The 16,221-nt window shown below is 37.1% G+C and overlaps 1 protein-coding gene across 2 annotated transcripts in view; it reads right to left on the reverse strand.

The window, feature by feature from the left end:
- LOC121871032 (oxysterol-binding protein-related protein 1-like) overlaps positions 1-16,221 on the reverse strand; it is a 175,781-nt gene that overhangs the window by 131,193 nt on the left and 28,367 nt on the right. For both annotated transcript variants that reach the window (XM_042373093.1, XM_042373094.1), the window contains exons 8-12: positions 14,253-14,468; positions 11,796-11,921; positions 11,220-11,345; positions 6,086-6,169; positions 2,654-2,885 (exon numbers count right to left, since the gene is read on the reverse strand). In XM_042373093.1, coding sequence (XP_042229027.1) covers positions 2,654-2,885; positions 6,086-6,169; positions 11,220-11,345; positions 11,796-11,921; positions 14,253-14,468 — 784 coding nt within the window. The remainder of the gene's footprint in view (positions 1-2,653; positions 2,886-6,085; positions 6,170-11,219; positions 11,346-11,795; positions 11,922-14,252; positions 14,469-16,221) is intronic.

Consider the following 16,221-nt stretch of genomic DNA (forward strand, 5'->3'; position numbering starts at 1 on the left):
ATATTGCCTCCAGCACCATGATAAAACAATAAACCCCTTATGGACCCCTACCTTTACCTCAAATTCCTCACCAATTACTCTTACAGCAGTTTTTGAGTCCTCACATAATGCCATAATCACTTGAGATGTAACCGACCACCCAAGCGGCTAACAAGCTGATTAGTGACAAAGAGGATAAAATAAAGTAAAGTAAACAATGGCAATAGTATGCAGTTGTATGCAAGGTGACTGATATATTTTGGCTTGGTTGTTTTTACATTGTATTAAATGTTTTTAACACTATTTATGCATCATATTCGGGTACACACAGACTTAGTATAAAACAGTGGATGATGCAGACGATGTAATGCAAAAATGCCTTGGCGCTGTGCCAGCCTGTAGGAATCTTAGCTAACAATGTAGACAGTATATGAAAACTAATAAATAAATGGTGATTACTATAAGTAAATGAAAAAGAAAATACTAATGTCAATTGGATCCTTCTCAGTGTGAGCTGGGTTGCAATGGGCTTGGGTAAGTGTGAGATAAACATGTCTCAGCTAGCAACCAATCAGCATCGCAGTTGCATCTCATGGCTCTGTCCGTCAATAAGCATTGAGTTTAAGGATGGATTTGGCCATTTTTCCTGCTCAGTACGTTATATGCATAGAGTTTTATTGGTACCCTGTACTGCGCTTTTCTGTTAGAAATTTACATTTCTTGTATTGGTAACAAGTTTTTTCTGCTTGTGATCTGCAGCCTAGTGAGTCAGGCTGCTCTCATACGAAACAAAACATGTGGAACTGTGGAAAAAGGTGAAAATAATACAATTGCTCTACTCATAAGTTTGGTGCAGTCATCACTGCCAGACAGTGTCTGTATTGCATTTTATCTTGTGTCTAGCAAAATATTGGTGGTCAGCAAGATTTATACATATTCCTCATGTTTTCTAACACCTGAAATGTCCATAAGCTTTCTCGTTAAAGCAAATTTTTCTTCTGAATCCCTAATTTTGTTTCATACTTTTTGGAATCTGTTAATGAGTTTCCATAATTCGAGCTCCCACAACTCATGGGATACCTACACAGTATTTGGATAATTTCACCTTATACAGTCGGTAGTTTGTATCTTGCTAAACAGCATTAAGGCAACCTCTTATGGATTAACAATATTGTATTGTTCGAGGTGAGTTAAACATAATCTGTGACTGGCACCTGAGGTAACATATGCAACCTAGTTCACGGTACATGTAAGGTAAAGCTAATTGTCTACAGTGAATAGCTTTTCAGATATTCAAAGCTGTTTAATATGACCTATTGGCTATTTATCTTTACTATGGCAGGAGAAAATGGCAAGAGGGAGGGAATGGTTAGAAAGATTTTGAAAGCAAATGAATGTGAGCAAGAACGAGAAAGATATAGATGGAATATAGAAGTTAATTGATGAAGTCAAGAGGTGTCACATTAATAATCTATGCCAGAAGCATGACTGTGCAATGTGAGGAAAGGAGTCATTTCATATATGGTGGTGGTAACAAAACCAATACTCATGTATGTACACCCACTAAAAAATTATTCGGCACCCGTGTCATATTGTATTATGCCGTAAGGGTGCCGAATAATTTTTTGTTGGGTGTACAACTTATTGGCACACATCAGGATGGCCTCTCTGGCCAGTCTGTACTGTACTGTACACCCACTAAAAAATTATTCGCCGCCCTTACGGCGTGATACAATATGACACGGGTGCCGAATAATTTTTTAGTGGGTGTACAGTGAAATGATATGAAGGATTGTAGATAAATATGGGTGCTAAGATTTATTTTGTCTTCTGCATAAGCAAGCTGAGAATATGAGGATGTATGTATAGATTAGTGACATAGTCAAGACCAACCCCAAGACTATTCACAATTTTAGACCCTCCAAGTGCTCACCTCAAGTTTGGCCCTTCAGCTTAACTGGCCTAAAGTTTTACCACCACAATACCATGTGGGGGGCAGGGAGGCTAATCTTTAGGCGATCCATAAGGGCTAAAATTGCAAATGGTCTCGTTCATGGTCTCGACGACATACACTACTACATCACTAGTATATAGGGATTTCCACTTGATATCTTGAGACTTTCCTGCTGCTTTCCACACTTGGCTTGCAACACTCTCCCTATTATCCCCATCTTCCCCTTTTCTTTGATGCTTCTTTATCCTTTGATCAACCCTACACAAAAGTAGGAGAGAACTTAAAATTTTAACTAGATACCTGGTAAATATTACTGATGTTTGACCGTGCACTACAGTCACCTCATGAAATATTCTCTTCCTATATCTGATATTTATACTATGGTATGGTATGGTATGGTATGGTATGGTATGGTATGGTATGGTATGGTATGGTATGGTATGGTATGGTATGGTATGGTATGGTATGGTATGGTATGGCATGGTATGGTATTACGGAAAAATATGACAATTCCAGATTTGAGTTTTTCCATGCCTTAATAAGACTGTACAATACTGGCCCCTCACCTTGGTTAATACTAACACTTAAACAACAAAAGTAACTGGATATTATAAAGAAATGCACAAATGAAAGGCCTTACTAAAATATCACCGTTACATTAAAGTTTAAACCAATTCCTATTACCTATGAAATAAACACAAATACAAACAAACAATTAACCTTGGGAAAATGCATCAAAGAACTCGTCATCGCTGACCGCATCAAAGAATCTCCGAGGCCTGGGCAGCGACACGTAAGAGTTTGCCGGGGTGTTGTAGATAGACGAGCCACTTGAAGATACATGTGAGGCAATAGACTCTTCCAGTTCATGATGCTCTGTGGCCAGCACTCTCAGAGACTCTTCCAACACGCGAACCTTCTCACGTTCCTCTTTCAGCTGAAGATCTCTAACCTTGAGTTATGGGAAAAGTTCAAACTTAGAATTCTTTTTATTTGTTTCTCTTATGTTAATTTCAAAGGAAAGGATTGAGATAAAAAACATTATTACAGTATAAACCTCGAGTATCAGACTAATTAAGCCACAGCAATGTTGTTACTCAAACACAATCAAACCTTTTGAAGGTTCCTGAGTCCCGATGTATGTACGTAATCGTATTTTACACACAGATATTAGCAAAATTTTCTATAATAAATGCTAAAAACAATACATAAAATACAATAGCACATATTTTATGTATAAAAAATTGCTCCTTCCACAACTGAACTACTGTATTTGATGGGTGACGTAGAGTGTGGGGAGTTCAGCCAGCCAGCTGACTTGAGAGATGTGTGGCTGCTGCACCGTGTACGCTGTGACGTCACATCAGGGAGAGCGTGATGCATCCATACATACGTTCACTTTCTACACAGAATAACTATCTACAAAATACTATTATATTTCCTTTATTTCTAAGGCACATTACATAAATCAGTGGGAAGTTAGCAGCATACCCATCTCAAGGACACAGCTGCCTAGCATGTGTGTTATGTAGTGACAATTATGCAGGTGTGTATGGGACCCACTTTCACTAAAGTGGATCACATTTCCAATATGCTCTCAGTATATTCAGTTCCAAGTTTCTGCATGGCTAGCACTTCAAGTTTATCCTTCATGGTAAGGCACTTCCTGCTCTTTGGGACCTTAATCGAATGTACTGTACTTGCTTGGGCATTGTTCTCACAATGTGTGTTACAAGTCATGAAAGAACAGGCATGTCTGCACTGAGTAAAAGCCACACATAGATTGAGTACAGCACGGCTGTATTGTTGTGGTGTGGGTAGGCTCATGTGGTCCACGCAATGTCGCTTCACATCATTAACCCACAAGATATTTTTTCATAATTAAAAAAAAAAAAAATCCAATACGTATTCATATTGTTACTCAGGCTGTCCTGTACTCAGGGTTTTTACTGTAATTTCAATAATAATTCTGCTAAGTTTGGTTATTTCATGCACGAGTAGGTCAATATTATACATACTGATTCTGGTTAATTCTGTGTGGGGAAGGAATAACATTTGTATATAAAACAAATTTAACCTAATTACCAGAATGGACAACTTATGTATTACATTAACATATAAAGAACATATGGGAACTCATAACTATTCCTACTTGCAATTATCTATATACCGGTATCTGTACAAATATATAAAGTAAAATGTTACCACAAATGAGGTACAAACACTCAAATGTGTTTCAACAAAATCCCTGCCACAAAAGTGTACAGAAGCACTTACTTGAAGAATCAAACTTAAGTGAAAAATATAATTTAAGTTATTATAACAATGACTCAAACATTGGTGGCAGCGATGGGGCAAATTGCAAGAATTAGTGAAACTCACAGGTGTAAGTGGCATCTATTGTGATATTTCTTTGTGTCCACTGAAAAGTTAATAGTAATGTGATTCAATACATTTTCATCAATATCATTAATGCAGATCATTAACAGGGTGGATCCAAGAATAGATACTTGTGGTACTCCACTGAGAACCTTTTTCCATTCTGAATGTACTCCAGTTATTACCACTCTTTGTTTTATGTCTTAGAATTCATTCTGACATTTTGCCAGTGATGCCATGTGCCTGAATACTTGGATCTTAGAGGTTAGCCATGCATGTTGAACTTTGTCAAAAACCTTACAAAAAATCCATGTACAATGTAAGCCCAGGTCCACTTAGTCTGTTACCATTTTAAGGAAATTTAGCAAGTTTGCCAGATAAGATTTTCTCTCCATGAAACTAAGTTGTGATGTGTTGCTACGATTTTGTATAGTTAGGTATTGGATGATGGAATCCCTCAAAATTTTCTTTCAACTCATTTTGTGTTACAGTAACCTCAGTTACCATATTATGAGTCTGAATTGCTATGATCTATTGTAAATTCTTAAAGTCATCCTGAATTGATTGTTGGAAGTCTGTTATTTGTTGCATGAATTTTCTTTTGTTCCTAATTTAAATTATCTACCTTCTCCTCATGATCTACAATCATAAACAACTCCTTAACTTAATACATACATTCTTTGTTCAGTGACAAACTCAAAAGACTTGCACAGCACCCCACAGTACAAGAATGTCCAACTAAAGCTCAGAAGACATCAAGTAGTCAGGATACAGGAAGATGGAGAAGACAATTGGACAAATCTTGAAAGGGATGGAAAATTTAAACCCAAGCAATTTTTTCATGAAGTTATATGCCAGACCATGAGAAGACACAACTTCAAGCTTGCCAATGTGTCTCTCAGGGCAAATAATGTATAAAGAAATAATTCTTCACACAGAGGGTAGTAGACCTATGAAACAGTCTATCAGCTCAAACTGTGGAAGTGAGAACAGTAATGGGTTTAAAAATAGCCCTTGACAAGATTATCAAGAACAATAGAGGGATTCTACATAGGCCACTGGCCTACTTTTCTTGGCACGACCACCCTTCGTTTGGAAGGCCATAAGGTAAATAAGGTAAGTGCCATTCACAACAATTAAATTTTTTTCTACTGAAGTTCCACATTGTAAGAAAAATTCATGCAATACAATACAGGTAAATCTGATGAAGTATTATTCCTGGAGTACTGCACTGGCATTTGTTGTTCCTACTCACCTGGCTTCTAGTCCTCCCTAACAATGCTTCATTCTCGATTTTTTCTACAGCCCAGTAAATCAATTCTCATTTGTTTTAACACAAAACTTCTTATTACACATCATAGTTTATTTCTTTTGGATGTTTTGTTAACACAAGAAGTGAAATTAAATAATTTTGAAGGTTTAAGAAAATTTTAGGATAACAGTTTGGGTCTGGAATGTAACCCCATTGTCACCAAAAGCTCAATTGATGTGCAGTCAATCCAAAATGTAGCTTTATGATTTTGTGTGAGACAATATGACACAACTGATGAAGGATTTTGACAACCCTACCAAGACAACAGGATCAGCAGTGTTCATTTTGAAATTCATCGGACTCCTCTGCAAAGATACCTTTTAGAGTGACTGTACAGTTTGTGATATCTCCACTTCACATGATCTTTAGGAACATAACCCCACACTGACTAGACTACTGTTTCTTTTCTATGTATAGTATATTTACCATACAAAAATAACATTAATGAAGTGTTGTCTTACCTCCTCCTGCTGCTTCATAAGGGACAGGCAGTGTGTGAGACTGGTGCTCATGTTGCAGGCTGTTCCTGCTAGTACTGAGAATCTCTGCCAAAATATAAAAACGGAAAGCGCTGTCAGAACTATTGAGGACACAATATTAAAATTCAATATACTGTATATATATTTTTTTTTACAAAGACCAAATTAAAAATAATATAAACATAAGGATGTAGTAACTCCATCACCTGCCCATAGCACAAAATACCCTGGAAACATGGAGCTGGTGACTTAACCCACTATATTCTGTTTGTTACACACACACACACACACACACACACACAAAAAAAAGTCTCAATATGCATGGATGCAACGAGGCTGTTAACAACGGAGTGACTGAAGTAAGCAGTTTACTTTACTAATCAAGATTAGCTTGAGATTAGTATTATTTTCACAAACACCTCAGACCTTAGAGAGGGATATGTTAGAAGCTGCAGTTGTCCAAAGAGTTGAAGCTTGAAAGTGACAATCACCACAAAGCACAAACCTGACTCATTATCCTCAGACTCAGTTGTACAACATAACACACAACCACCTATCATATTATCCTCAATGAATCAGAGTACAGTCCTCACATCTGAGGGTTGGTGACTGGAGTCATCCACTCTAAATGCTTAGGGACTATTTTAACCAATCCTCCAAGGTTGTTTTATTTCTATGAGGACCCAGTTTTCAATTTCATTCATCCACCCCAGTCTCTGCCTTCCCCTGGCCCTCCTACCCTCAACTTTTCCCATTAATATTTCTATTATTATCCCCTCATCCCTAATTATATGACCAAATTATCTTAGACTCTCAGTACCCTGGCTCAGTTATAAGCTGGGAGTTGAGGATGACTCCCTCATTAAAAACCTTGGCCTCTCTGGAATGACTCATGAGTACACATGAGTACAGTACAAAAGCCAGATGGTGAAGTGATATCCTCAAAGTGGTTAGCAGTTGAACACCTTCTAGGGTAGAACATTTCTATGCTGTTCTGATGCTCACTGACATTATGGATAATATTGAACCAGATCCCAAAGTCAAACTCATAAATGCTGGGTGAATTTAACTTTTACTACAACAAATGGTTGGTGTACTCTGCTCACACTGACCACATTGGCATGGAAAAGCATTTTGCTGCCTCACTTAATCTTACTCAACTAGTCAACATCCCTCCACAGATCCTTGATATTTATGGAAAAAATGGGCCTGGAAGATCTCTTTTTAACTAAACATCCCAACTCTAACTCTCTAAAGCTTTATTTCCTCTTGGCTCTTCTGAACGTTGCCTCATCTCTTTTCACAAAGCCCATCCAATAAATATTTGTAGAAGTACATGCTGGCATTACAGTCATGTAGGCTAGGACGGACTTTGGGATTTCTAGTTATCTTTTCCTTGGTGTCCCTTCTTTTATGATAATCCTCATTCTAATAATAAACACATCACTGATACCATCAAGACTGGAACGAGTGAATTTATACCCAATATAACATTCCAAAAATGTCTTAACTCCCCCAAATGGCTCAACCACTTCATTACATCACTGAGAAAAACAAGGAAGTGGCCTATACACTTAAAAAAAAAAAAAAAAAAAAAACACACACACACGCAAGAGATCAGGTGAAGGAAATTATTAAGTTATCCAAATTAAACTTTCAACATAAACAATCAACCAGACTCTTGAACAACCCAAACAATAGCAAACAATTCTGGTCCTTTAATGAATTCAGCTTTAACTTCAGTAGTCAATCCTCCATTCCTCCTCTCAACTCACCTGATGGTTCAGTGATCTCATACTGCCAGTAGTGGGCCAATCTACTTTCCCAAATTTTTGGCCTCTAACCTAACTCTGAAGATGTATGAATGGAAGACTGCTTGTCTGGATCTGGAGGTGCCTGAAATTTTGTCTCTCAAGTTAAAACAAAAAGTTTAGATAAAAACTGTGGATCTTCTAAAAACTGACAAGGCTCTCCAGGCCCACGTGAGATTCCTCTGCTTGTTCTCAGAAAGTTCTCTATTGAGCTTTCTCCCTTTTGTCTAAACTCTTCAGTCTATTTCTTTATGCTTCAACCTTCCCCACTTCATGGTGCCAATACACATCCAATCTCAAAGACAAGTGATAAATTTAACCTTCTAAATTACTGCCCAATTTCCCACAACCAAGAACTGCGCCCATAACAATTGACAGAGCTCATGCTACCAATTGGCTGCACCAGTGGGTTAATTGCCCTGTGTAGGAATGACAACAGGTTTCCTGAATTCCTTAATTATATCTAGCATAGAGTGGAGTCACATTAATTCATGGAATATAAATTTGTGGCTGCCTCTACATAATTATAATTTTGCGCTCAAATATTCAGAATTCGCACATATCAATTCAATGCTCTAATGTGACTAATAAATGAAGAAAATACAGTATAATAAAATACTGTATAATAAAAACTATAAAATTAGAAAAATGAAAAGTGAGAGTGAATTGTTTATGGGTGGTGGACTGAACTTCCCCTCCCTCTCACCCTCCCTGAGCCCTTGGCACCCCTCTGACCCTCATTAATACAACATTATGCAACAATTTCACCATAATTCCCATATTATATAGTCTCAATTGGTACCAGGTTAGTAAAACATTATTGTTAAGTATAAAAAAAAAACATTCTACCCCATACAGTATCAGTTAATATGTGGTATTAAATTCCTGGTTCTATGTTTACATAATGCAGTCACAGCCAACCCAGTGCCTGCCTGTCTGGATGTTGGTGTATTGGTGTTACCCAAGGATGATTATGAGAGGGGAATGAGTTGTTTATGTAATATAGATCAACTTTTTGTACAATATCTATGTGTGACTGTATTTATTATGTATTATGTTCAATGTTTTGTATTTATTACAGCAATTTTGGAACAGTTTATGGGTAGCAATCTCCCTGTTAGCCAGAACAATTGGTGCAGAGCGGTTCCATATTTGAAAGATTTCCTGGTATTGAGACAAATTTTCTTATCCTGAAAAATAGCAAATGTATGGAATTTATCCGGGCATTAGTGATTGTTTCTGCATCTAAACTATGCATATGGCATGGAGCTCTGTTGCTACAGAAGCTTAATTGCAGTCAGACAGACACAGAGTTGTATTCATTTATGCAAACACTACTGTACACGTTCAATATACACTACAGTATTTCAAATAAACCAAAATATACTGCTGTATACTACAGTATACAGTTGCTCCTCAACTTACGACGGGGTTAGGGACCCAAATCCAGGTCGTAAGTCGAAAATGCTTAAATAATACATAGAAAATCTAAAATGGGTGTCTCTTTTTCTTCTCAGCACCACAAAACTCTCACTTTTAAGCTTGCCAACCATTTTAAAGTGAATTACAAACGAAAATTTTGTCAGTACACAGCGCAATCACTAACGATGGGACTCAAAAATACGTAATTTGAGAAAATTTTGGTATAACTGAGGCGGTCATATGTCCGGGTGGTCGTAGGTCGAGTATGTCGTAAGTCGAGGAGTAGCTATACTGCACTCACCAGCAGATGCTGTCATCTTGAGCTTGTGATCCAGGCAGGTAAAATTTTAATATAATGATTATAAAGGATGGACTGCTTTGTCCTGTACCATCTACTGTGGCTGCTGGTGCTAGCTGTCACTCTCCTCTCCCTCCATGAAGGAAGGAGTGTACACACACTGTATACTGTACATACACCCCTTCATATTAGCCTACAATAGGCCATGTACTTTGCTGTTTATAGTATTGTACATATGGTACTTTCACACTTATTGAATGTACAGTACAGCATATATAGCTGTAATCACTTTTTACATCTTACCACTGCTTAAGTGGTATTCTTAGCTGTTGTTTCCTGGTACAGTAATGTACAGTGCAACGCAACACAGATCTTATGTGAAAACAGCAGTGAGTGAACAAGCTTGTAGAAAGGCAGCAAACAATGAACTAAGAGTGTCATGATGCGAGAGTTTGAGGAGACAGACTGCGAGATACATCAGCCAATCATAGGCATCCCTGCTGTCACATGAACAGTAGTAGCCAATTGTAGCGCACAAGCACTCTGAGCCTACCCACTCACATGATGCAATCACTTGCAAATTCAATTGAATACTGGAAACAGAGAGATTTTTCTCAGAATTTCTTGGAACACTAAAATTTTATTTTCCAGGTAATGGAAAGTTCTAAGGATCGAAGATTCCAGCTAACGAGGAGATTACTAGTTACAGTTTCTATACTTATTGGTCTACTTCACCACATCTACTCTTTTGGAAAGTGATATTTAAGATACAGTACTACTTTATTTTTATATGTTATATAGAGAAGTAGAGCTGATCACCTCTTATTAAAGCCTGTCTCCTCACAGTCAGACTGACATACACACTAAACAGGGTTCCTTGGTCACTGACTACTTTAATATTTAAGTAGTGTTTTTGTTCAATCCAGAATGCGACGTCTAGATTTATACCTAGGTATGTAAATGCCTAGCTTTAACTCGCCAGGCCAACATACAGGCTATTAAAACATCTAATAATTACTTAAATACATAATATCAGGAGGATACGTTGCTACCTGGCATTTAATTGCGATTTTTTTACTGCAAATATTACCAGTCAGTAACTAACAAAATAATCCGAGGCTGTTGTACTGTCCCTAGGAGAATGCTTACCCCAAGGGTTGAAAATTATTCAAGAGAGACAGAAATCACATATGACATCATCAAAAAAGAAAATAACCAAATCAAAAGAATTCCAATCTCCTGGAAGGGACAGAGCAGATATGAATGTGATAAAAGAGGTAGCAAACAAAATTTACACTCCACTAAAACTACTATTCAAGAAATCCCAATATCAAGGAAAATTGCCTAAGGACTGGAAATCAGTCTTCACCCCAGTATACATGAAAAGTAGAAAAAGTGCAGCAGAAAAGTATCGGCCAATCAGCCTAGCATCACATACAGTACCTACATGCAAACTTTTTGGGAAAAGGTTGAGGGATGCCATCATCCAACAACAGATTGAGGATAGTCTATAAAAACATTAAGAAAATTACAGACACTGTATAGTAATTAAATATGTTCTTAAAAACCTTTCAAGAGCTCTTACCTTAATAACATCATGTACACCACCCTGCTGTGAATGGTCAAGATCGAGGGAAGCCAAAGTGGCCATCACTTCCTCTACCTGTTGCTCCATCAGCTGCTGGTGGGCTGTGGCTGTTTGCAGAGCATCCTTACAAAAAGCAGAAAATTAAATTAGAATACTTGTGCAACAACACTCACACCTAATATTGTCTTCTTGTGTATAGATCACAGAAAATATATTCTTTTTATATACTGTAGTATGTAAACTAAAGACACATGAATACCTGTATATTTCTAATAAAACACTTTTCTTTCTGCTATAAGTTAAAATAATTGTTACCTGTATACTTCCAGTTCTTAGAGTGTTATTTTTTTTAAATCAAGAAAAATTAATTAAATTACTGTAACACAATTTCTTAAATTTTTTTGGTTAGTTTCAATTTCATGTGCCACAAGTAACTAGACAAATTTATTCAATAAAACATGAGCACAGACAGTTCCTCACATATTAAAAAAAATTATTCCTGCTCTCATGAGAAATTATAAGTACAGTAAATTTATCTAATAAATAATTTCATATGTAAGAATATTAACTTACAGACATACAGCCAAGGGGTTTGACCGTTCTGTCAACAATGTCATCATCCTCGTCATCAACACAGAGACCATGCTGAACATAATGCGTTGAAAACCTGATGTGGTTATTCAGTACGGCTACCCATTTCTGTAAGCATAATAGGACAATATTTCTCATTTTTATTCTTTCAAGCCATTTCCATATGTGCAGCAGAAAAAAAAAAGCAAACCTGCAGAGCCTTGCTGTTCACAGGGGTTGTGTTCTGGAAATTACCATGAACCACATTACAGTGAAGTCACGATAATTTGGGATTTTCATATCGCTCGCTCACGTAAATTCATGGGTACCTCTATAGGAATACTCCGATTATCACAAAGGATGCTGTCCTAAAAGTCAGAGCAAATAACGAATTTGCAAATATCGGGGCAATTTTCCTACATAATATTTCATCTATATGGGGAAGGGGGGTGGGGTGCATTCCCAGCCAGCAAATTTCACCTCATATTTTTTTATAAACACTTCTCATTATCCGACTCTATTAGGGACTAGCATTGCATGTACAGTACCCTGTATACTGTAAATGTGAAGAATAAATAATAAATAAAAATTTTACTATTAAATAAAGTAAAAGAAAAAAATGCACTGCATTGCCAGTTGGCAATACAGTCCTGTAGTTTCACTACTACTTGCGGGACATGGGAGACTGGAGTGACTGAGATCTCCAAAACTATTCCCTGCTCCCACAATCCTCGTGCTCGGGGTAAGGGAGATGTTGTAAGCATGACCTTAGAGATAAGAACCTGATGTGAGAGGCTGCAAGAGACTGTGAAGCATGAAAAGGTGCTACAGGTTGTACCTCTCTAGTCCGGCAACCTCGGGACCTGACCGGTGCCGGATCATGGAAATTCACCCTTTTCCTGAACAGATAGTGCCTTGCGGTTACGTTAGCACCACTTTCACTGCTTCGTGGTCTCTTTGAAGACATATTGAAGGGTTAAATATCGTACAGTAGCTTCTCAAATTTTGCGAGTTTTTAATTCAACATTTTTTATTTGGACACAAAAAAAAACACTACATAATTTCAAATTTTGACGGCGGAAACTTGAATTTCGACGGGTTTGAGCGGTCCGCCAACGTTTAGGCGTGCACAATCGTGTAAACAGCGTCATTTGTCTTATGTACAAAAGATTCATTATTGTTTATTACTGAATGTCTTTTTTATTGAATTAATGTTTATGTGTGCAAAATGAGCAATACAATTCATTAATAATACGTAGAACACACGAGGATATGAGACAGCATTGTTTTCGTTGATTACAAAACCAGTGACTGAGTGGTTCTACATATTAAACAAGAAAATAAGACCCTGGTTGTAGCTGTAGTAAAATTAATGCAAAAAATTAATATGGTTGTTTTAAGTAATGTTATCTAATGTTAATAAATAGAACAATAAAAGTAGCAAACCATTAATGTTAAAGAAAAAAAGTAAGACTGCGCATATGTAAGTGCGCACATGTGAAAAACATATCGTCATTACTCTACATAAGAATATGAAAGCTACACTTATTTACTGTTCATATATGTTTTAATTAATGTTTCTGATTTTTTTTTATTGAATTAATGTTTGTGTGTGCAAAATGAACAATACAATTCATTAATAATTCGTGGAATATTAAAACACACGAGGAGACGGCATTGTTTTTGTTAATGTTTACAAAACCCGTGACTGATTGGTTCTACATATAAATCAATTAAATAAGACCCTGGTTGTAGCTGTAGTAAAATTAATGTAAAAATTAATATGGTTGTTTGAAGTAATGTTATTTAATGTTAATAAATGGAACAATATAAGTAGCTAACCATTAATGTTAAAAAAGTGAGATCGCGCATGTAAGTGCGCACATGTGAAAACATATTGTCATTACTCTACGTAAGAATATGAAAGCAACACTTATTTACTGTTCATATATATTAGAGAGTTAAATGTTGTATTCTGTACAGACAAACAGAGAGAGCCGAACTGCTGGATGTAAACAAACCTTAATTTCCCACGGCTTTGTTTTTTTTTTTTTACGGGGATTAGCCCACCCGGGCACAGGTCACTGACCCACATTGGAGCCTGAGGGGCGAAAATGTAATACTCCTGTAATAATAATAATAATAATAATAATTCAGATAAAAAAAAAAAAAAAAATTGGGCAAACTAAAATCGTTCCGGTCCACGGGAGTTTCCGGACCACAGAATGCCGGACTAGAGAGGTACAACCTGTATCAGGTACTCACAGCTAACCCACACAAGCATGGAAATTGATCATAAAATGATGTTCAGTTAAATGCCAGCTTAAATGTTTTCTTGTGTATTGAGAGCTAGTAAGAATGAATGCACTTAGTTTTTGTTTCTCTACACTTTATCAGGAGAGGGCTTGCAAAATTGCATGTGTATTTTAGTCTCTTCAATTGTAAATATGTGTTCCTCACCTGTCTGTTAATGGATGCTGGGTGTAAAGGGTCAGGAGTGGCTGCCAAACGGTGACAAGTTCCATCGTTATACTGGATGACGAACATGGCTCCGTCACCTCCCACCATGGGTATGACCTTGCTATTATCTAAGTACTTGTAGTCCCTTCTTCTTACACCTGAACTGGCATCTGCTCGACTATTGAAAAAAGTCAAAACCCCACGTTCCAAAACACCCTGCAAATTGTAAAAAAAAATGTGCATGAGTGACCAAAATTTTCCTGTAAAATAAATTACAGTACATACTCTGAAAACTGCTGGACTGACTCTGAAATCACATTTCAAGTCTGAGTCAACTATTTAGTGAGCCAAGCAATTTGCTCACCCTATTTTTTGGATTCAAGATGCAAGAAACCCCAAATCCTAGAAACCACAAATTTCTTACTAAAAAAGAGAGATAGTAGGTGGAAAAGCTGCCCCTGATGAAAAGTGAGGGCAGAAGGCTAGTTGGGTTGTGACATACACTGTTGATATACCTCCAACCTTCACTGTTTAAAGGTCAGGCATATTAAACTTTATCAGGTACAGTACCTCTGTTCCCCAGCTTACTCCCATTACTCACTGGAAAAATTCACCGAGCTGTAGGCTCAGTCATAAAATAAGATTTCAAGATCAATCCTATACGTATACTGTATTGTAGTGTATATGACTTAATGCAGTCAGTTCTCCTAACATGAATAGGTCATAATGCAATGAATGTACTGTATTGGGGAGCACAATTTTAAACATGGATGAGAATTGGATATAACACGACTGAGTACAGTGGGGTATGCTATAACGAATCTAATTGGTTCTAGAACCTTGTTCGTTATAGCATTCGTTCGTTTTAGGATTAATCCGTTCCAGGCCCCCAAATATAACCACTTAACACTGAAAAATATAATATAAAATTGTAAAAATTGTAAAAAAGTGCATAAATATGCATCTAAACCCCTGAAATAAAGAGTATCATTAATACTTGTAATAAAAAAACAATAAATTAGTAAAAAATATTTTTTTTTTTTTTTTTTTTAAATAATGTTCGTTGTCGGAGTTTCGTTCGTTATAGCATTCTCAATTTTATAGGTAAAACCATTCGTTACAGGAATATTCGTAGTAGGATCCGTTCGTTATAGCATACCCCACTGTAAATGTAACTACAGTCGGCCCTTCAGATACGCGGGTTTAGCATACACGGATTCGCAAATAAGCGGATTGCCCTGCCGGAGGAATATTCTGTACATTGAAGTAATTGAAGTACATTCAAATCGCGCGCGGCACCACGCACCGCCCGCCACCCCCCCACACACACACGCGTCACGCCACCCGGCGCTCCCTCACTCAGTCAGTCTCGCTGTAACCACGCTTGTGTTGACATCAGCATTGTAGGTCGACCCTGATTTTTTTTTACCAAAAAATCAGTTAATTTATGATATTCCTTGTTTATAGGTCGACCCAAGTTTTTGAGGGTATTGGTACAACAAAACCTTCAGTAAAAACACTCTACGTCCTATAAACTGAGGCTCGCCGTGCCTGAAACACAGAGTGCCATAGGCAAATTGTTTACCATTTATTTTTACGAGACTTTACACTGAAGCCCGGGTAGTTTCAACAAAAATATTGTATAATTCCATTCAAGTAGTTATTCAAGTCAATTCGGAGGGAATATTATTGTAATACAACAGTTTTTTAACTGAAAACCAGTACTGTACTCTAGTACAACAATTTTTATCTCTTGAGCAAAATATATGACGTTTATATTCAAATTATTGGCTGTCTTGCAAGGATTCCAGCAATGCAAATTATAATCTCCTAATTTTAGTCTGAGATATTATACAAGATAAAAACTATAAGCCTAAATAAAACCCCGGCTGAGCAGATTAGGGAGGGAGGGACGGAGCCAGCCAGCCAGCGAGGGGTGGGTTGAGGTGATATGTTTGACAGTTTGAGC

Source organism: Homarus americanus, unplaced genomic scaffold, assembly GCF_018991925.1.
Source record: "Homarus americanus isolate GMGI-L3 unplaced genomic scaffold, GMGI_Hamer_2.0 scaffold52512, whole genome shotgun sequence".
NCBI classification, from domain to species: Eukaryota; Metazoa; Arthropoda; class Malacostraca; order Decapoda; family Nephropidae; genus Homarus; species Homarus americanus.